The sequence below is a fragment of the Mastacembelus armatus genome, chromosome 11 (genome assembly GCF_900324485.2).
Source record: "Mastacembelus armatus chromosome 11, fMasArm1.2, whole genome shotgun sequence".
In the NCBI taxonomy this organism is placed as follows: domain Eukaryota; kingdom Metazoa; phylum Chordata; class Actinopteri; order Synbranchiformes; family Mastacembelidae; genus Mastacembelus; species Mastacembelus armatus.
This window is the reverse complement of record NC_046643.1, coordinates 14,246,756-14,267,968: the sequence shown is the minus strand read 5'-3', so window position 1 is coordinate 14,267,968 and position 21,213 is coordinate 14,246,756. Positions and strand designations below refer to the sequence as shown.

At 40.6% G+C, this 21,213-nt stretch overlaps 3 protein-coding genes across 4 annotated transcripts; all 3 read left to right on the top strand.

Moving 5' to 3' along the window:
- The first annotated feature begins 99 nt into the window (after positions 1-99).
- On the top strand, positions 100-5,565 carry dus3l (dihydrouridine synthase 3-like (S. cerevisiae)). Of its 2 annotated transcripts, none has more exons than XM_026300838.2 (16): positions 100-168; positions 456-552; positions 914-1,178; positions 1,275-1,626; positions 1,849-1,925; positions 2,055-2,144; positions 2,356-2,397; positions 2,578-2,730; positions 2,910-3,026; positions 3,362-3,427; positions 3,589-3,699; positions 3,882-3,978; positions 4,179-4,254; positions 4,688-4,876; positions 5,062-5,190; positions 5,283-5,565. In XM_026300838.2, the coding sequence occupies exons 2-16, from the start codon at positions 476-478 to the stop codon at positions 5,353-5,355; spliced, it is 1,914 nt and encodes a 637-aa protein (XP_026156623.1). In that variant the 5' UTR covers positions 100-168; positions 456-475; the 3' UTR covers positions 5,356-5,565. The 2 variants fall into 2 exon arrangements, with proteins under 2 accessions (XP_026156623.1, XP_026156624.1); XM_026300839.1 differs by having other exon boundaries at positions 145-185.
- Positions 5,566-6,734: 1,169 nt separating this feature from the next.
- Positions 6,735-11,922, top strand: LOC113126283 (mucin-5AC-like). The gene is made up of 14 exons (XM_026300251.1): positions 6,735-6,847; positions 7,346-7,639; positions 7,719-7,828; positions 7,946-8,115; positions 8,160-9,586; positions 9,636-9,746; positions 9,870-9,992; positions 10,095-10,267; positions 10,589-10,686; positions 10,846-11,009; positions 11,148-11,325; positions 11,406-11,541; positions 11,756-11,830; positions 11,902-11,922. The coding sequence occupies exons 1-14, from the start codon at positions 6,736-6,738 to the stop codon at positions 11,920-11,922; spliced, it is 3,192 nt and encodes a 1,063-aa protein (XP_026156036.1). The 5' UTR covers position 6,735.
- A 935-nt stretch (positions 11,923-12,857) lies between these two features.
- Positions 12,858-20,923, top strand: cndp2 (carnosine dipeptidase 2). Its single transcript, XM_026300878.2, has 12 exons — positions 12,858-13,038; positions 15,212-15,292; positions 15,404-15,547; positions 15,671-15,833; positions 17,212-17,300; positions 18,640-18,840; positions 19,023-19,107; positions 19,202-19,362; positions 19,458-19,622; positions 20,009-20,150; positions 20,289-20,436; positions 20,720-20,923. Exons 2-12 carry the CDS (start codon positions 15,233-15,235, stop codon positions 20,784-20,786), a joined length of 1,425 nt encoding a protein of 474 aa, XP_026156663.1. The 5' UTR covers positions 12,858-13,038; positions 15,212-15,232; the 3' UTR covers positions 20,787-20,923.
- Positions 20,924-21,213: the final 290 nt, after the last annotated feature.

The window sequence follows — 21,213 nt, the reverse complement described above, 5'->3', positions numbered from 1 at the left end:
GGAGTGTATTTTATGAGCTACAGAAAATTCAATGTAATTCACTGGTCAGACTGGGGAATGTGTTTCCCGTTACCCGGAACCAATGTTGTTTGTTGAGTTCATCACGGACCTTACCGAAGAGCTGCACAGTTGTTTCCTCACGCTGCTGGTTGCTGTGCATATTCACCTGTGAGTGAAGCATACATGTAATCCAAGTTAACAGTTTCCCTTTGGTTTTTAACTTTATACGATATTTTAAATGGTTATAAAATGTGGTTAGCTTAACACGTTAGCTAGCGACAGCTTTCGTTAGCCATTAGCTTGTTAGGAGGAGCATTGATTTCATTTCACTGTTTAAAGCAAAGTATGCTGCTATGAATTATTCAGTTCCACACGGAGAGTTTATACGGAAGTTAGATATAGTACAGATAAGGTTAAGAACTACAGTCACAACCCGATGTATGGTCATGTTTCAGAAAGAGCCTGTGAAGGTGTGATGGAGAACACGACGGATGGCACCACTGGAAAGGGGACAGATGTAGCTGTCAAGGGTGAAGCTGCCATCAAGCCAGAGTGAGTAACGAGAGAAAAAAAACAGTCACACTAGAAACAGGTGGAAATCGCTGCTAACATTGCAGCTGTCAAAAAACACTGGGCATCAGTAATCACATCACTGTCTGCTTTTCTCAATTGCTTGATTTAATCTTCACTGTTAAATGCATTAAACCCACAGAGGTTTAATACATTTTTTGTTTGTTTTCAGAGACCATCCTTGAACTGTCCAGCATGTCATTTGTACATTGCTTTGTGGGACAGTAATATTCATTAAGTGTCATTTTGTTGTCTGTATACACTTTATACTGAAAATGGAAAACCACTTTCTTCAACGTTGTGTTACACTATAAAACAGGTTTTATATTTTTTCTCTCTGCAGATTTCTAACAACCAAAGAAACATTTCATGGGTTTATAGACTCTGAGTGGCAGGGCTCCAAAACAGAAAATGCTGGGGAAAAAGACACAGTTGAGACAGAAGAGAGTCTGGAGGAACCTGAAGCTAAAAAGCTCAAAGTGGAGCCTGAGGAGAAGAATAAGACAGGGAAGCCCGATGGTAAACGTCTTCGTGGACAGAATAAGTCCAGACCACACACAAAGCCCACCACATACGACGAGAAACGACTGTGTCTCTCTGTTATTCGGGTATAAAAACTAACGCACCATGCACAAATGCTACATACCTTTTTCATGGCTTATTTCACCTGAGAGTTATTGTCACTATGTCTCCCAACCATTCAGGACAACAGAGAATGTCCCTTTGGAGACAAATGCCACTTTCATCATGACGTGGCTGAGTACATGGCCTCTAAGCCCGCTGACATTGGAGAGACCTGCTACCTCTATGACACATTTGGGAAATGTGCTTATGGTCTTACATGCCGCTTCGCCGGGGGACACACCACACCTGACTTCCAAACCATGGAGAACACAAATCTAGTTCAGGCTTATGAAGGCAGGAACCAGGTGAAGAACAGCTTGAGCAAAGAACTCCAGAATCGTCTGAGGAAGCGCTCGGTGGCCTTCGAGAAGTCAGCAGAGTACCTGAAAACACTTTCAAACAACAGAGATAGAAAAGAATTGCAAGCGAACGGTAAGAAAACTACAGAGGAGCTGGGGTTTGTCAGCAGAACCAATGTCTTTACCCTTAATTTAACAGCTGCTATGTTACTCTGGGATGCAGCTTATTAAAATGCCTTAGATTTTTCTTTTCAGACACAGATATATTCAATCAGTGTCATTTTGTGTAAAATAAAATGTGAAATTTGAATTGATTTGAATTTGATTTTAAAATCCAGTCTTGTGACACATCCAGGTGATGCCTGTGCAGCAGAAGTATCTTCAGATTCAACATCTGGGGAGCAGCGTGTGTCTACAGGAGCAGAAGCACAGGTACAGTACAAACTTTTACTCAGAGCACTACTTGTCATTTCTGCCAGTCAGCTGAAAAAGCTAAATGGTGTGTGTTGCTTCGTGTTTTGGGGAGTATTTTGACATGGTTGTTTTTTTTCCTGTTTGTAGTCTTGCCCAGATAAACAGCCTCTAGTAAAAACTATTGGCCCACTGACTGATGCAGATGCCATCAAGTTGCGCCAATGTGAAAAGAAGCAGGTATATGTCAGACATCTTTCTTCCAAAATTCTATATTTCCTGTAGTAGTTTAGTAGCTAATTTTAATTAACACTGAAAATTATGTAATAATTTTTCTTGTTATGTGCAAGTTAATAAAAGTCAACTAAGAAGCAGGTATTTGTACAAATTAAATCCTGCCAGTAGCATGGGTTAATGGGTGAGGAATACATTTTTGTGTTTTTATGTTTAGGTGGACTTTCAAGACAAGCTCTACCTTGCTCCTCTAACAACTGTAAGTAGTCCCAGTCTGAACCAAGCACCAGAGTTTAATGTATTATTGATCAAAAAAATTGGAATTTCTGTCATTCTAGACAATCATTTATTAAAAACCAACATAAAGAATCAGTAATATACCATATTATATTAACTACTACATTTTGGACTCACTAAAGGATTCTGTCTGTTTCCTCAGTGTGGGAATCTGCCTTTCCGTCGTGTTTGCAAGCGTTTTGGTGCAGACATCACTTGTGGAGAGATGGCAATGTGCACAAACCTGCTGCAGGGGCAGCAGTCAGAGTGGGCCCTCCTGAAGAGGCATGAAAGTGAAGATCTTTTTGGCGTCCAGGTCAGGTCGCCATAGACTAACTTTATTAAAAGCTTTCAGAATGCCGCAGAAATGTAGAGTGACTATTTACATTGCTGCAAATATGGCCTGTGGATTTTGGTACTACTTCTTCTGCATGAACGTATGTGTTGGTGTGTGGCGACAAAGCCCCAGTTGTGAAGTCTGAATTGTGTCTCCAGGTGGAGGGCTGCTTCCCCGACACCATGACGAGGTGTGCAGAGCTCATCAACAACAACATTGTTGTTGACTTTGTGGACATCAACTCTGGCTGCCCTATTGACCTTGTCTACAAAAAGGTAAAGCTCTTATCAAAACAAGATTACAAGGAAGTTCCACTGTATTTCTCACTCCTTCACATTTTAAATTCTAGCAGCTTTACCACGTGTGGTCCAGGGTGAGATTAATGAGTGTTTCCAAACATTTCTGTGTCCTCATACATAATAAAACCATATCTCCCTACAGTGGCTGAGACAGAGTCAATAACATGTGCAGGTAAATAATGGAGGCCTGTTAAGGTGAAGACAGTATGCTCATGGCTGAGAGCTTGTGTTGTGATGGTGCTAGGCAGGAAATAATAAACCTCAATATGACACTCACTGACAGGTGGTGTTTATTTGATTTCCCTCACCAGGGCGGAGGCTGTGGCTTGATGACCCGCACCAGAAAATTTGAACAGATAGTCAAGGGAATGAACTATGTAAGTCTGGGGGTATCTAGTTAATGTAAAGCATTTATTCAAAATAAATTGCCAATATATCTCTACCATGAAACCAATATGTTCTTTTTTAATTAAAATACATATATACACGTTTTTGCTCCCAGTTTACAGTTGAATTAATTTTTTAATTTTACCTCAAGGTCCTCGATGTCCCGTTAACTGTCAAGATCCGCACTGGTGTTCAGGAGAAGTCCAACACTGCACACAAACTCATCCCAGAGATGAAAAACTGGGGCGTTTCCATGATCACAGTAAGACCTGCAGTAGTAGAAGTATAATATTCAAAGTTGTTTCACCAGTAAACTGCATAGTGAGGCATATTATTTATAATTTAAAACATTGCATAAAAGAACTTAAGTTAAAAATGGTTACTAAAAATAAAAAAGGCACAGTCTAGTGATGACACATCACTGATTTTCTTGTTTTCTTAAAGTTGCATGGCCGATCCAGAGAGCAGCGCTACACTAAGTTAGCTGACTGGGACTATATCTCTACCTGCTCCAAACTGGCCAGCCCTGTCCCACTTTTTGGTATGTGGATTTTTTTTTTTAAACATTGTACCTGCATGTCAAGCAGATTATTTTAGTGGCACAATACAGAAAAAAAACAACCTCTTCTGTTGTAAAACTCAATTCATGCAATTAAAAAATATCAAGGTTGTAAAAGGCTGCACATGTTGTACAGCAGCCTTCTATCAGTCAACTATGCTGACTTGTTTTTATTGTTGCAGGTAATGGAGACATTCTTTCCTATGAAGATGCCATGAAAGCAAGAGACACTGGAGTTTCTGGTATTATGATTGCAAGGTTGGTTTCACTTAAATGATTATATTCACTTTAAACAAACTGGTCTAGCTCTCAGCATTTGAGGGTAACACTCATACTTGCACGCAATATTCTTTTAAAAATACAATTTAACTTCACAGAAAGCTTCAGAGAAAAGATTTTTACCATTTCTCTTTGCCAGTGCATATTTAGATTTTTAGCTATGATGACATTTTTATGTGATGTTTCTGTTCTTTTGTCCACACTTTTATTTGCTATGGTGCATCTGCAGTGTATTTCTTTTTCTCTCTTTTTTTCTTTAGCTAATAACTAAAGGAATAGCAAATCTACAATAGGATCCTGACCAGATAATTTACCAGAGATTAATTCACGTAGTGAATTTTAGTTTGGAAATTGAACAAACTGTTAAATCAGCGTTGGAGGTTTGACTTTTGTTGTTGCTGGCTGTTTTCAGGGGTGCTCTTATTAAGCCCTGGATCTTCACAGAGATAAAGGAGAGCAGACACTGGGACATTTCATCCAGTGAGCGCCTGGACATCTTAAGGGAATTCACCAACTTTGGGCTGGAGCATTGGGGCTCTGACACTCGAGGTGTGGAGAAGACCCGCACCTTTCTACTGGAGTGGCTCTCCTTCTTGTGCAGGTAGGCACTAGCAACAACATGCACTTCATTATATTGTATTTTTCTACCATAGACAATAACAGTAAACAGTATTCTTATATCCATTACTGAAATATAATCTGGTTATTCATGCTGGCTACTTAATATGTGGAGTGGAGACAAATGCAACATCATGTTCTTTCTTCCTCCATGTTTCTCTCTCTCAGGTATATTCCAGTAGGCCTGTTGGAGCGAGTGCCTCAGAAGATCAATGAGAGACCCCCATACTACATGGGTAGAAACTACCTGGAGTCACTGATGGCCAGTCAAAATGTTGGAGACTGGATCAGGATCAGGTGAGGAGACAATTTAACATCAAGCTACATTAATTATAGTGCTAAATTAATCTTATTCATCATTATAATTTTTTACCCTTTCTACATTCCAGTGAAATGCTCCTTGGACCTGTACCGAAGAATTTCAGCTTTTTGCCCAAACATAAAGCCAATGCCTACAAGTGATTTTTCTTTGTCTCACTACTTAAAAGAAACATCAATTTTTTTTGTTTTATTTTTTTCTCATAGAATCTGAAGAGAATGATTTAAAGAAAATAAAATTTGTTTTAAATGATAAAGGCTATTGAATGGTCTGTATATTTGATTTGTGGTGTTGTGATACAGCACATCAGCATTTGTGTACTTGAAATATATGCAATAAAGTTTTTTGCAACACTACAGTATTTCCATTTTTTTTTAAAGTACAATTTCCTACCACTTACAGAGAGATTGTGTAATTCATGTTTTGCCCTTATTAAAAAGTCCAATGATAATCAGGATCTATTAAATGTCGACATGTGATATCACTTGAAATTCAACAGTGAGAGGCCCTACTGTGACTTCACAAAACACAATCAAAAAGGTGAAAATCTATAAAGTCTGGAAAATACACTCAGACATTTTGGTTGGTATTTGCTGCATGTTTAAAATCCAATGCAGTTTAAAACAAGCTTGACCACAAATTCTGTGTATATCAGTTTTGACTAACAAAGACTGAAGAATATAAGCTCCTATAAGGAGAAATACTGTATGTTGCAGAGCTATTGAACATTGGGGGAGTGAAGGGTATGAATAAAGTGTTTTTGAGATGGTTCACATCATATCCAGAAGACTTTGGAGCCTCCATGATTGGCAGCACATCATGAGTACCTTGAGAAGGAAAATAAAATAATAAGTTGACAACATGTATGCACCAAAAATGAGACTTCCAAACCCATGAACTTACCCAAAACTTTAACATCTATTAACTGACCCCTCAACAGAGTTATTTGGAAGCCAGATTCACTGCAAACAAAATCTAGATCAGTAGTACTCTGACCAGAACTGTGGGACTTGCTCCTTGGAAGGGCATCTAGAAATTCCACTTGGAATTCATCATCTGCGCCATTGACACAGGCTTCTGGACTAAACTTGTAATCTTCCACTTGGAATCCATGGTGAGAAAAAGGGTAATTCATTCTTCAGGTGTACCTAATAAAGCGACCAAGGACTTTTATATTTTGTTTCAGTTTTCAAAGTGTCAAAAAATGTGCATAGTAGGCTATGTGCCTATAAAGTCCTAACTTTTGCCATACAGTCAAGCTCCAAAATAATAAATGTACAAAAAAAAACACCTACAGAATGAATTGTTGGTCACATCATTTATTTTAAATAACATTTAAGAAACGTGACCTAATTTTGGTCTAGCTCTCTCCCCCGAATCAAACTGCGGGTGTCAGTCTCTGATTAGTGCCAATTAGCAGCTGCCAGGTGGGACTGATTAGCTCCAGACCAGGTGTGACAAAGAGGCTGTGCACTTTATAAGGCTCGTGCTGAGAAGGTGGAGGAAGACTTGTGCTTGGAGCCATGGCTGAGCGCCGGCTATGGCTGTTACTGATGCTGACAAGAACTCTGATGGTCTCAGTTTGTGGTTTGGCTCAACTTAATGAAACTCAACTTTTAAATTCTTATGAGCCAGGTAAGTTGCTCCCAGTGACTGGAGGTGTGTTTGGTTTTTGGTTACATGCTAACATTTGAGGGAACAAATTACAAACTACTGGTTAAAGTGAAAAGAATCTGTAAGAAAAGTTAACCAGGGTTTCGTTATTGTGAATGTAGTTGGTCTGGTGGCTAACTGGTCCTTAACTTTGATGTTTGTGCTTTAAGACTCATGTTAATTGAGGCTGTATTTGTAATGTATTTACCAATAGCTTGAAATGCCTTAATGTGTTTGAATCAACTCATTGTCATATTGATTAATCTGTTTTAAGTTCTGTGAGTGACTTAAACCTGAAAGAACAGAAAAACCTCAGTTTCATGGTCTGTTTTATTCAGATATATTATAATTTGCTATGGCTATCATGGGGGAAGGGTTTTTGTTTAAGGACTTCTCTAGTCGTTTTGTTGCCCAGTTCTACACCAGTAAAAGTTTAGTTTAGTCTCTGACATTAGGCACATCTACTCCTCTATCCCACAGATCACCTTGTTGACTCTGATGGTGAAGATGGTCCTGAAGTGGAGGGTGGGGCCACCAGTGACAAGCTTCACCCTTTTTCTCACCATGGATTCCAAGTGGAAGATTACAAGTTTAGTCCAGAAGCCTGTGTCAATGGCGCAGATGATGAATTCCAAGTGGAATTTCTAGATGCCCTTCCAAGGAGCAAGTCCCACAGTCCTGGTCAGAGTACTACTGATCTAGACTTGGTTTGCAGTGAATCTGGCTTCCAAATAACTCTGTTGAGGGGTCATTTAAGAGCTGTTAAAGTTTTGGGTAAGTTCATGGGGTTGGAAGTCTCAATTTTTGGTGCATACATGTTGTCAACTTATTATAATTTATTTTCCTTCTCAAGGTACTCACGATGTGCTGCCAGTCATGGAGGCTCCAGAGTCTTGTGGATATGATGTGAACCATTTTGAAAACACTTTATTCATACCCTTCACTGGCTGCCATGTCAAACATGTAATTGGAAAATAATTCTCTAATCTTTATTAAAGCCCAATATGTAATTGAATCCTCCAGTTTTGATTGCCTGGAGGTCAGTGCATGTTTTATGCAAAATCTGTTTTTAATTTTCAGACCGAAGGCTACACTGTGAAGCTGCTGTACAGTTTGCCTGGTCAAACCAGAATGGCTACTGCATCCTGTGTGGGAAGTCCGGACTCTGGCCTGTTGCCTCACTTAAGTAGTGAACTAAAATCCAGGTGCCGTAAACCATCTAGGACACCACCTAACGTTCCGATGCAGCCGTCATCACTTCCGCCACTATCAACATCAACAACACCACCACCAGTGCTATCATCAGCAATACCAGTGCTGCCGCCATCATCAAGGCCTCTTCCTGTGCTGCCGCCGCACTTGCCATCGCTACAACCACCAACACGACGGCCACTACCAACACGTCCTCCACACCCATCATCATTTCCAGTGTCGTCGCTCTCGCCATCGCTACAACCACCAACACGACGGCCACGACCAACACGACGGCCACTACCAACACGTCCTCCACACCCATCATTTCCAGTGTCGTCGCTCTCGCCATCGCTACAACCACCAACACGACGGCCACGACCAACACGACGGCCACTACCAACACGTCCTCCACACCCATCATTTCCAGTGTCGTCGCTCTCGCCATCGCTACAACTACCAACACGACGGCCACTACCAACACGACGGCCACTACCAACACGTCCTCCACACCCATCATTTCCAGTGTCTTCGCTCTCGCCATCGCTACAACCACCAACACGACGGCCACGACCAACACGACGGCCACTACCAACACGTCCTCCACACCCATCATTTCCAGTGTCGTCGCTCTCGCCGTCGTTACAACCATCAATAGCACAGCCACCGTACCCATCTTGGCCGCTTCCAGTGCCACAGCCGTCGCTCTCACCATTACAACCATGGCCACCAGTCCCATCATGGCCACTACCAGTGGCGTCACCAAACTCATCATGGCTGCAACCGCCTTTCTCACCATTACAACCATGGCCACCAGTCCCATCATGGGCACTACCAGTGGCGTCACCAAACTCATCATGGCTGCAACCGCCTTTCTCACCATTACAACCATGGCTACCAGTCCCATCATGGCCACTACCAGTGGAGTCACCAAACTCATCATGGCTGCAGCTGCCACACTCACCATCAAAACATCCACTACAGCCACCATACTCATACCCACCATGGCTGCTTCCAGTACAGCCACCACTCCCATCATCACTACAGCCATCAACACCACAGCCACCAGACCCATCATGGCCACAGCCACCTCTCTCACCATCAAAACTGCCACCCCAGCCAAAACCACTACAGCAACCATACCCATACCCACCGTGGCTGCTTCCAGTACAGCCAGCAGACCCATCATCATCATGGCCGCAGCCACCGCTCTCACCATCAGAACTGCCTCTACAGTACCCATACCCACCATGGCTGCTTCCAGTACAGCTGCCACTCCCATCATCACTACAGCCATCAACACCACAGCCACCAGACCCATCATCAAAACTGCCACCCCAGCCAAAACCACTACAGCCACCATACCCATACCCACCATGGCTGCTTCCAGTACAGCCGCCACTCCCATCATCACTACAGCCATCAACACCACAGCCACCAGACCCATCGTCACAGCCGCCGCCCTCACCATCACAACCATCAACACTGCCACCACAGTCACTGTACCCTTTGCCATGGTGGCCACTTCCAGTGCAGCTATCACGGCCATGGCCACTGTATCCATCACCATTACGGCCAGTGCCACTGGCAGTCTCACCATCGCTACCACCACCATTAAACCCATCAACGTTGGTGCCACCACTTGCGTCGCCATCACCGACGCCACCTCCTCTGGTGTCAATCACACAGCGTGAGTGCAAATTGTCAAATAAATGGGATGAATGCAGATGTTAGAAGGCATATAACAAAACTGAAAAAAATGCATGAACATGGGATATTGACACTTTTTTAAAATATACTGCACTTATTTCAGGTTGTGCTGTCTCAAAGAAGGAGCGGGTGAGATGTGGTAAGCCTGGAATATCGTCCTCATACTGTAAAAAGATGAGATGTTGTGTGGATTTTCAGACCTCTGCTTGCTACTATCCACTGGATGGTAAGAATTCCCTTTTATAAGTAACTTAGTGTTGCATTTCTAACTTGCATGTTCCAGACTACAGGTAACTCATGTGATATTCATAACTGTCTCCTCACTTAGATTGCACTGTGGATCAACACTTCGTTTTTGCAATTCGCTACGACTCTACATCTGTCCGTGTCGACCCTACCAAACTTGTTATTCCTGGGAGTCCAAAATGTAAACCAGTCATTGTTAATGACAAGGTTGCCATCTTTAAGTTTGGAGTCACAGAATGTGGAACACACTCTTATGTAAGTTATCTCCTGCTTCACTCCAGCTGAAGTGGCAGAGGTTTGGGGAGGGGAAAAAAAACTTGGTCCTTGCTTTGTTCATACCCAGAGCTGGATTAAGGACTGATTATGCCAGACATGGAGGTTCTGACTAGATATTACCACTACTTATTAAAGGGAAATGGTTTAATTTAATGCTACAGACCTTGACTGCAGTTTCAGCATCCAAGTGCATAGATGAAATTTCCAAACACTAGAAGACATGTTGAAGATCTATGAAGACACTATGCATGCTGACAGTCTTCGTGCCTTTTTTCACCTAAGAAATGACTCTCTCTGTAGGTGGTTGGTGAGACAAAGATCTACCTGGCTGAGGTGCAGACTGTTGTCCAAGCTCTGAAGCTCAAGTATGGTGTAATTACAAGAAGCGATCCACTTAGGTGAGTTGGTTTAACTGTGCAGGCACAGCTCTACTGAGGGATTTTCAATATAGGCCCTAATGTTAGTTCTAGTAACTGGAATATGCTGTAGATTTGTTTTGTAGTAATTGCTTTTATCACTTGTATGTGTGCCACAAATAAGCAGTATGTCTTTTGTAGGTTCCTGATTGAATGTCGCTACACCATAACTGGCACCCCAGTAGCTGATCCTGCTCAGCAGTTTCTGGTCAGTGTTGGCTACATGGTTAAGACCCCAAGTTCCAGCTGGCCATCGGCAATCATTTCTGCTGGCTTATATGGTGTTCAGTTGAGAATTGCTACAGGTAGAGTATTCATGCATTATTCTCCAAACCACATGGACTGTGTAAAACCTTGTTTGGCTACACTGAGACTGAATGTAAGTAGATGTCAATGGTAAGGACTTGTCAGCTTCAAGATTGCTTATTGTCTAATTCCAACAGATCACACTTATAAAAATTACTTCTCCACTTGCCATCTGCCCTTGCGACGGCTCCTTGGCAAGCCAGTATACCTTGAACTGCGCCTGAAGTCTCCAAAACCAGATGCAGTAATTCTTGTCAATTACTGTGTAGCCTACCCTCAATCTGCAAAGAATGCATTGGTGCTTATTTATGAAGGGTAAGAGTTACTTTCCCCAGTGAAGCCACTGTGTATATTAACATCCTGTTCACTTATACATATGTTATGTTTCTTTGTAGGTGCACCAACCCTTATGATCCAAATGTGTCCATCCTTAAAGTCCATGGCCTTCCCCAAAATCGCCACCAGAGGCGCTTTGTGGTTGATGCCTTCCAGTTTATGGATCAAAAGACAAACAAATACCTCAATGAAGAAGTGAGTGGGGGGAGGAATGCTAAAAACATTCAATCCTCAGTGACACCTGTAATATTTAAGTTGAGGTTTGGATTGTTGAGTGAAGTGTAAAGGACCCCTTTACATTAGCATGATCACTTCACAGAAATTGCATCCACAGCTGGAGTAACATTGCAATGATTGAGGCAGCTTAACATTACAGGATGCATGAACTCTTTTCTTCTTGCACCTGCAGATCCATTTCATGTGTTCTGTTGAAGTTTGTAGGCCAGCAGAAAAGCTGTGTGAAGAACAGTGTTTTGATGGAAAGGTGAGTCTGGAATGAGTTTTGCAACTTTGAAATTCATTTAAAAAAATCTAATCTAAAATTTCTCCTTCTAGACACCAGAGGTTTTGGTGTAGAAGCACAATGAAGATGAACTAACAATGAAGCTTGACTAAATAAACTTTCAGTAACAGTTCTTGATGTCTGATTCAGATTTGTCAGAGTACATCCAGACAAGGGGTATGAGGGTTTCATTGGGGGGGAGATTGGAAACATGCAGCTTGTTCTACTGCAATCAAATGTCATAGTACAGCATTCATGATGTAATGACAGGTGGACAGTCTCAGTCCTAGGTCATAAACTACTCAGCCATAACACTGACCACCTACCTGGTACTGTGTACAAAGGAGGCAATTGGTCAACACTTGTCACTGCAGCTTCTGTACGTTTCCTTCCATAGTCGCTGTCAGGAACAGCAGAACATTTCTCCCTTTCACTGAAAAACAGAAGTGAACAGAGTAAAAATAGCTCATGAGTTAGAGCAATGAGTAACTTTAGACAAATAGACTTCATGTCTCCTAGAATCCACTTCTGAGCTTTGAGACCAGACACCAGGTGCTCACTAGTAATTTTTTCATATCAGCAGTTTAATGCTGTCCTGCAAAAAATTCAAACCATCTACTGCAACACTATCAGCATACAGTTTCAGCACTGACTTCAGTGTTTGAAAAATAAATTACAAAATCAGATGGGCCTAACTAAAGGACATAAGTCATCTTAACTCCATGTCTAATATTTTTGTCTTGGAGCTGAGAAGTTAACTCTGCCTGCCCAGTCTGAGGAATCATGTATCTGCTTGGTGCATGTATGTGTTTAAACCAAGTGATATTCAGCACATCAGACATTTTCTGTTTAAAAACGTAAAACAATATTAAGTCAATTGTCTCAAATTTCTATTCCTTAATAACTTTGTTTCATATAGTACACAGAGCCGTCTATCTTCCAGAGGGGGAAGCTCTCCTCTTTAAAGCGTCTCTGGACCATATAGATGAACATGACGAAGCATCTGCCGCCGGCCCACAATTCATTGCGCCACACATACAATACACAGTGCACTTCACTGTCCACTTTCTGACTTTAGCAAAAAACGAAGAGGATCCTGTGACTTGTGGTGGTTTCGCCGTCAGAGCTGAACGTTTGACACAGCTGTCTGAGAGGAATCACGCGTGGCCGTAACGGGAATAAAATACGACGTAAGTCCGCACAACCGAACAGCTAAGTAGTTTTAATGCTTCGTTTTAAAGCCTCTTCTCCTTCAGTATAACACCAGGTCACACAACAACTCATGGAAATACGTATTTACTTGCTAATACAGTGGACACAGCTTTTGACACAGTGGACCATGTGATCCTGTTACAAAGGTTAGAGGACTGGATAGGCATCTCTGCTACTGCCCTTAAATGGTTTAAGTCCTATCTTGAAGACAGGAAGTATTTCATTGAAGTTGGTAACTGTGTCTCAGACCAAATGGTGTTGGGGTCCCCCAAGGGTACATCTTGGGACCCCTTTTGTTCAATCTTTACATGTTTCCTTTAGGCCAGTTAATACGCAGCAATAATGTACCATACCTACCATAACTATGCAGATAACACTCAGATTTACATTTCACTCACAGCTGGTGAATATGGACCAGTCGATTCACTGTGCAGCGGTATTGAACAGATCACTCTGTGGATGCAAAACAACTCTCTCCAAATAAACATTGACAAGACTGAAATAATCATCTTTGGGCCTCAGAAACAAAGAGAAAGTGTCAGCAGTCACCTCGAGTCTCTTTCTCTAAAATTTAAAAATCAAGTTAGAAATCTAGGGGTAATCATGGACTCAGACTTGAATTTTAACAGCCACATTAAATCGATAACATCTTCAGCATTTTACCATCTCAAAAACATTGCCAGAATCAAAGGGATCATCCATGCTTTAATCTCTAGAAGGTTAGATTACTGTAATGGCCTGTTCACGGGGCTCTCAAAACGAGCTGTAAGGCAGCTACAGTACATTCAGAATGCTGCTGCTCGGGTCCTGACTAGAACCAGGAAGTACAACCACATTACTCCTGTTCTCAGATCTCTGCACTGGCTTCCTGTCTCTCAGAGAATAGACTTCAAAACAGCACTGCTTGTGTATAAGTCTCTTCATGGCTCAGCACCACATTACATCTCTGCCATGCTGATGCCATATGAACCATCTCGAACTCTGAGAACATCAGGGACAGGCCTTCTGCTCGTGCCCAGAGTCAGGACTAAACAGGGAGAAGCAGCGTTTCAGTTCTATGCAGCTAAAACCTGGTATAGTCTTCCTGATGATGTTAGACAAGTCTCATCTCTGGCAATGTTTAAGTCCAAGCTAAAAACCTTTCTTTTTAGTGTGGCATATAACATATGACCTGACTAGACCTGACAGTGTTTTATCCAAACCGATCTATCTGCCCTCAGTTTCTTTTAATATTAATTTTTAACTTTTTATTATTATTTCTTGCTTATGTATTTTTAACTTGTCTTTTATTTCTGTAAAGCACTTTGAATTACTCTGTGTATGACTTGTGCTATATAAATAAAATTGCCTTGCCTTGCCTAATAATATCACAGCGCTGACACTGAGCTGACACTGATTCACCCACATGTTTTTAAAGCCTTTTTTTTTTAAAGCTTGTTACTGATATTTTACTGGGAAGGTCCAGCTCAACATAACTGCTATAGCTAAGATATATTATTATAGATTATTATAGATTATAGCTAAGATTAAATTTGAATTAATTAGGCTTTAGATGCTTTTGAATGGCCTTATAGAACAGCACAAAAACACAAACACCAATAAAAGCAAATCTCGTGTGTCATTTCTGTGTTAATCTGTGTCCATTAATGTGATTTTATCCAGAAAAACAAAACCTGCCAGAATTAAATTTATTAATAATGTTCTCCTAAAAGAAACGTGTGTAAATAAATGTAAATGCATATATACCTGTAGGCTTTATTTGTGTAAATAAATATATGTTTTTCTTGTTCTGTTAAATATTGTTCCAAATATACAGTTCAGTTGGATTAAGAGGTTATTCAGGGTTAATAAATAAATTAGAGGAAATACTCATTCACACTAATTATTAGTGTCTAGTTCTTGACAGTTTCTCTTTATGGTGTTAAGTAAAAATGATAAAATCACAGTTAGACAAAATAACAGGCCAGTCAGTTGTAGGAATGCTGCTGCAAACTTCCTGATATGAAACGTGCAGTTTTGTCATTCCCACCACTTGTGTGCATGACAGAGGAGCTGCAGGGCTAGTCAGCAGCGGGGGTGTGGTCTTAGTCCTCATGTTAAATAAAGGGCTGGAGGTGGATTCTCACACAATTCCTTCTGTTAAACCTTCAGCTCCTCCTGTCGCTGGAAAACATGGCTCATCTCACAGCGCTTTTCAAGTACGTGGATGAAAACCAGGATCTTTATGTGCAGGTAAGCTCATCCTTGAGGTTTGGACGTAATAGTTCAATGTAAGACTGGCTGAGTGTTGCATTTATTTTTTAACAAACATAAGGATTTATCAGAGTTGTCCTTGTTCTCCAGCGCCTTGCAGAATGGGTGGCTGTGCAGAGTGTATCTGCTTGGCCAGAGAAGCGTGGGGAGATCAAGAAGATGATGGAGATGGCAGCCAAAGACATTGAGAGGCTGGGGGGCACAGTGGAGCTGGTGGACATTGGCAAACAGAAGGTCAGAGTGTGTGACAGTGTGTTGTTTCACTGTTAATATATGTACAAGTTAGTCTAGTGGACAGTATGACTGTAGCTACTGCATTTTATAGTTATTATTTCTTATGTTGTTTTCTTCATGCAGCTTCCCTCTGGAGAGGAGATCCCCCTGCCCCCTATCATCCTGGGGCGTATGGGGTCAGATCCAGGCAAAAAGACCGTGTGTATCTACGGGCACCTGGATGTTCAGCCAGCCAACATTGAAGACGGCTGGGATACACAGCCTTTCACTCTGGTGGAGAAAGATGGTAAGACCAGATATTTTTAAGTTTTGCTTTTAGTTACAATTGGTGCAAAATAACACTGAAGCTGTTTCACAATGATCCAGAAATTTTGCACTTTCAAAATGAAAGTGCTGTACTGTATGTTACTGAAGAAGTCTGTAATTCTGTCTCGGCATGCAAGAGGAAACATGTTATGATGAACTCGAGTTTTTCTTCCCAGTCATCTATGTAATGATTACACCACTTTCTTTTTTGAATTTGTAAACCTTTAGTATCAGATCTCAATCAAATATATGAGGAAAATGTAGTTTAACTGTCCAAAGTCTAGAATACAGAATAAAATGAAACTGGTGATTAATCATCATTACATAGATGTAGCTTTGTGTTTAAATGATCTCTGAGCTTTTATCAGCTTTGTCTTTGTGTGATCATAAGTTAGCTATACATTTACAAAGTCCAGTCCTCTCAGCACAGGTTTTATGGTGGTGCCTTGTTGTTTATTATGTTTCATCGGCAAACCCCACAGGTCAAGATGAACTGGTGGTGGCATTTTTGAAAAGACTCATATATAGATTCAACTTCTCACATTTTATATAGTGAATATCGATTTAATGGTGGCTGATGTTATTCTGGGTATGATTATACTTTAATATTTATTTCAGCACCTAGAGCTTTACTTCACTACACAGATTTGGTGAGTCCACATATTAATGCAAATGCAGCCCTGAAATATTTTTTAACTCTGAACATGTTTTCTGTGTTGTGTTATAACAGAAGGACTTCGCTGTGGGTGAACACTTTTAAATTCATTAAACTCCTCTATGACGTGAAATGTAACTGACCTGGGCACATTCCTTTTTTACTGTGGTAGATAAAGCAGTTGAGATTAGTCTGAAATCTTTTTTATCCCATTATTAAGTCACACATGCCCTTTATTTTCTGATTACATCAGCACTGTGAGATACTGGAGATGTTTTGTCTTGTGTTTTTTCTGATAGTCAGCTGACAGAATCTAGCACATTCACTTCCTCTTGTCTCATTTCTGTCTGTTCATCTTTTGCTGTCCACAAGTAGCAGACTCAAGTTCTACTTTTTATGACGAAGAAGGGTGCCTTAACTTTGCAGATACTAGTAGCAGGCACTAAAAATGAACACTGGATTACAGGTAAAGTTTTTAGTCTTAGTGGCCCCAAGAGATTTGCTAGTCAAACCTGATGGTGGCAACAGTTTCCCCTGTCACCTAATTGCCTCTGCCGTACATGTAATTATGACTCAGCCTGTCTGCATCTGTTCAGCATTGTCAGACTTGGATCAACTTTCATCAGTCTAAGCTGTCAGCACCACTTATACTGAACTGACCTGTTGTACCTGGGCTAATATTCCTAAACATTTATTTTTGCAGGTAAGCTTTATGGAAGAGGTTCTACTGATGACAAGGGTCCGGTCTTGGCCTGGTTTAACTGCATTGAGGCCTACCAGAAGCTCCAGCAGGTAACACTAGTATTTATATTTGGCTTTTACTTTTTTCTCAATGTGAAGTAAAATCTAAGACTTGTCTTAGAGGAAAATCACATCTTTGACTTTAGATTCAGCAGCAGCCCCCTCAGTGTTGGCTAGTTGCTGGTGGCACCCATCCACACACTCACAAGCAAAACATTACCTATTTTGTCTGTCAAGCCAAATGCCTTAAATGATCGGAAGTATGCCTGCAGTGATGTCGGGTCAAGAATATCTGTCATCTTGATGTCTCACCAACAGGTATCATTAATGCCAGTTTTACTCTGGAGATGATGAGAGTGGACAAAGTATGGTTTCAGTTTGGATCTATTCATAAATAACTTGAAGCTACTTCTGCATAAATTCTCAGTCTAGGTGTGGTCGAACAGGGGAAACTGCCAGAACATTTACAGGTTGCAATGCTCTTTGGGAAAGATAAAATCTACAAAATGTTTCAGGTTAACTGGTTGCTGGAAATGTTTCTTTACATATGCACAAACAATCACTGCAGTATATTAAACAAAAAGGAGTATCATGTTTTTATGATAATTGAGGATAATTAGTATACAGAATTGTTTGACTTTGTAACAAACCTGTTTCTAAATACTGTGAAAAATGGGGTTCTCTCGCAAGTTTAAACACATAAGAATTAAATTTAATTTATATGCAGTATTATTCTGTGGATATTATTACTATAATATAAAATATTGTATTTGTATTTTTAGTTAAAATTAAATATTTACTGATAACACAATAAAGCATGAATTGATACTAAACATGGACATTGAGCTAGAGTACAGCTGATTTCACAGAAGTATTTTTGATATGATTCTGCATGATTCAATGAAATAATTTATCTCTGTGTTAAAGTACAGAGCTGATTTGGTAATTACCTGTTGATTGATTTAGAGCTGTCAGCCGGATATGTGGTCAAAGGTCATATTTCATGACCATCATGTATTTATTAAACCAAGTCATGTTACTTGTCTGATGTCTTAACTTCACTTTTCCCTGAAACTGTAACACATATGTGTGAAAAAACATCACATTTACATTGAACATGCTAAACATTAACTGAGGTGTTTCAGTTAACACACCCAGGATTTTTTGTGATCAGGAATATATGTTATTTTCCAAATGAAAAGAATTGGTTTCACAGTTTTTGAACAATATAAAGTAAGAAGATGAAGATGAATGTGGGTTTAAGATAATTGGACAGCTTCAGAATAACCCTGCAGGTGATTCATCCTAATGATCTTTGTGTAGTTCTACAGATTTCTGTGTGGTTCAGTCTCCACAGTTGTTTTCCTTATATTTTTGATTTATGTTGCAGGAGCTGCCCATCAACATCAAATTCTGCTTTGAGGGGATGGAGGAATCTGGATCCAATGGCCTGGATGAGCTTGTCTTTTCTCGAAAAGACACCTTCTTAAAAGATGTGGACTACGTCTGCATTTCCGACAATTACTGGCTGGGCAAGACCAAACCCTGCATCACCTACGGACTGAGAGGAATCTGCTACTTCTACATTGAGGTGGAGTCTGACTGCACTGCTGCTTACTGTATATTATTAATAAAGTTAGCCAAACTGACAAAAGCAAACCTAATCCTACTGTAATACAGTGTTTCAGTGTAACAGAAGTTCACACCTGCTTTTCTGAGAATTTCTGTTTCGATGCCTCATGGTAAAATTATGGTTTATTCCTAAATTTAAAGGTGGAGTGCTGTGAGAAGGACCTGCATTCAGGGGTGTTTGGCGGCTCTGTTCATGAAGCTATGACCGACCTTATTGCACTTATGGGTAAGTCAAGCTGCTGACTGAGCAATAGCCACATTTTTAAGTATTTCTTTGAACTGTGGGAGTTTCAACCTTGTGTTTGTCACTTCCTAAACAGCCTCGCTGGTAGACAGTAAGGGGAAGATCTTAGTTCCTGGGATATATGATCAGGTAGCCTCTCTGACTGAAGAGGAGAGAAAGCTGTACGAGAAGATTGAGTTTGACTTGGACGAGTACTGCAAAGATGTTGGTGTTTGCCAGCTGCTGCATGACACCAAGGTAATAAGCTGATTTCTGTTTTTTATGACACTGAAATTAAATAAAAAAGTCTTACCTAATGGTAATTTGAGGTGTACTACATTTTCTCCCTGTAGGAGAAAATCCTAATGCATCGTTGGAGGTATCCATCTCTTTCTCTCCACGGTATTGAGGGGGCTTTCTCTGAAGCTGGAGCCAAGACTGTTATCCCCCGCAAGGTCAATGGCAAATTCTCCATCCGTGTTGTTCCTGACATGGACCCCAAAGTTGTGGAGAAGCAGGTAGATCCTGAAATACTGTCTAACCCTACTTCTTTCATCCGGTAGTACTCGTGACTGTTCCAAGGTGTGGTGTGGAAAAAAGTCTCAAAAAGTGCAATTTAAATCTTGACGACTTTGCCAAATGCTGCATGTCACAAAAGTGAATTTTACAGAGCAGTCTCACAAGACCTGAACCACCAAAGTGGATTCGTTTTTCAGAATAGCCAAATAAACAGTGTGGAGTTCCTGCAATCGCAAAAGACATGCAGGGTTGTTGCAGTTTTAAAGATGTTAAAAATATTCTGTCTTAAAAGTAATAGTCTCCTTAGTTCTCTTTATGGGCAATGAAATGGTTACTTATCTTTAGTTCTGTGATTTCACCATTATTTTTCTTCTTCATCATCAAGGTTGTTGGCCACCTGCAGAAGAGGTTTGCTGAACTGGGAAGCCCCAACAAGCTGAAAGTGTCAATGGACCATGGAGCCAGGGCCTGGGTGTCTGATTTCAATCACCCACACTACATGGCTGGTCGAAAGGCTATGAAGACAGGTACAGAGTCTCTAAGCACAAAGCATATTTTATTCTGATCATTTAGGAGAAAAGTCAAAGTAGTTTTTTAAAAATCATTTTCACATTTTATTCAAATTCACTATTCTCCTTTCTTTCATCATCTTTGCTGTGCCACAGTCTTTGGTGTGGAGCCTGATCTGACCCGTGAGGGAGGAAGCATCCCTGTCACACTTACCTTCCAGGAGGCCACAGGGCGTAACGTCATGCTGCTTCCTATTGGATCCTGCGACGATGGCGCGCACTCCCAGAATGAGAAGCTCAACAGGTATGTCACAGATCACATGGTTCTTCTGCCCAAAAAGATTTTCATAGGAGTTGAAGTTCTGGTCACTTGATTAAACATTGTGAAGTATAAATAATTGGATTCAATAGTGAGAAAATGAAATAACAGTAAGACCAGACCAGTTTTTGTTTTAAGGGTCTCACCCTGTAGTTCAAGATCTTTCCACCTGGCTATTCTGTTGCTGCAGTTAATAAAGACAATTACCATTTAAACAGGGTTATCATTGTTTTTTATACTTAATTTATTGTTATTTCTCCATTTTCAGATCCAACTACATTCAGGGAATCAAGATGCTTGCTGCATACTTCCATGAGGTTTCTCTGCTGGAATGAATTAATATTTTGTCAGTAAAAATGTAAAATAATGTCGATCCTCATTACCTGACCTATAGCCTTTGTGCAATGAATTACTTTCCACAGTAAACGATTTTATACACACTGCCTCCTAAAAATAAAAATCTTTGTTATAATGGTTATCCTGTTTCATTAACACCTTATGACTAATAATAGTAATAATAGTTATTAGTAGAGATATCCATGGTGCATTAACAACCAGTGCAAGCACTCACATGCTGAAATCCATTTACTACATGCAAGGCTTGCTGTGCAGCCAAACTCAGCTGTAAACAACTATTAAACTTAGAAACAAAGCAGACTGCACAAACTGCATAACTCACATCTCCACAATAACAATGCATAGCTGTCTTGAATCATAAAAGTCCTGCAGAGAAAGAGACCAGCATCTTAAATGCTGTATCCA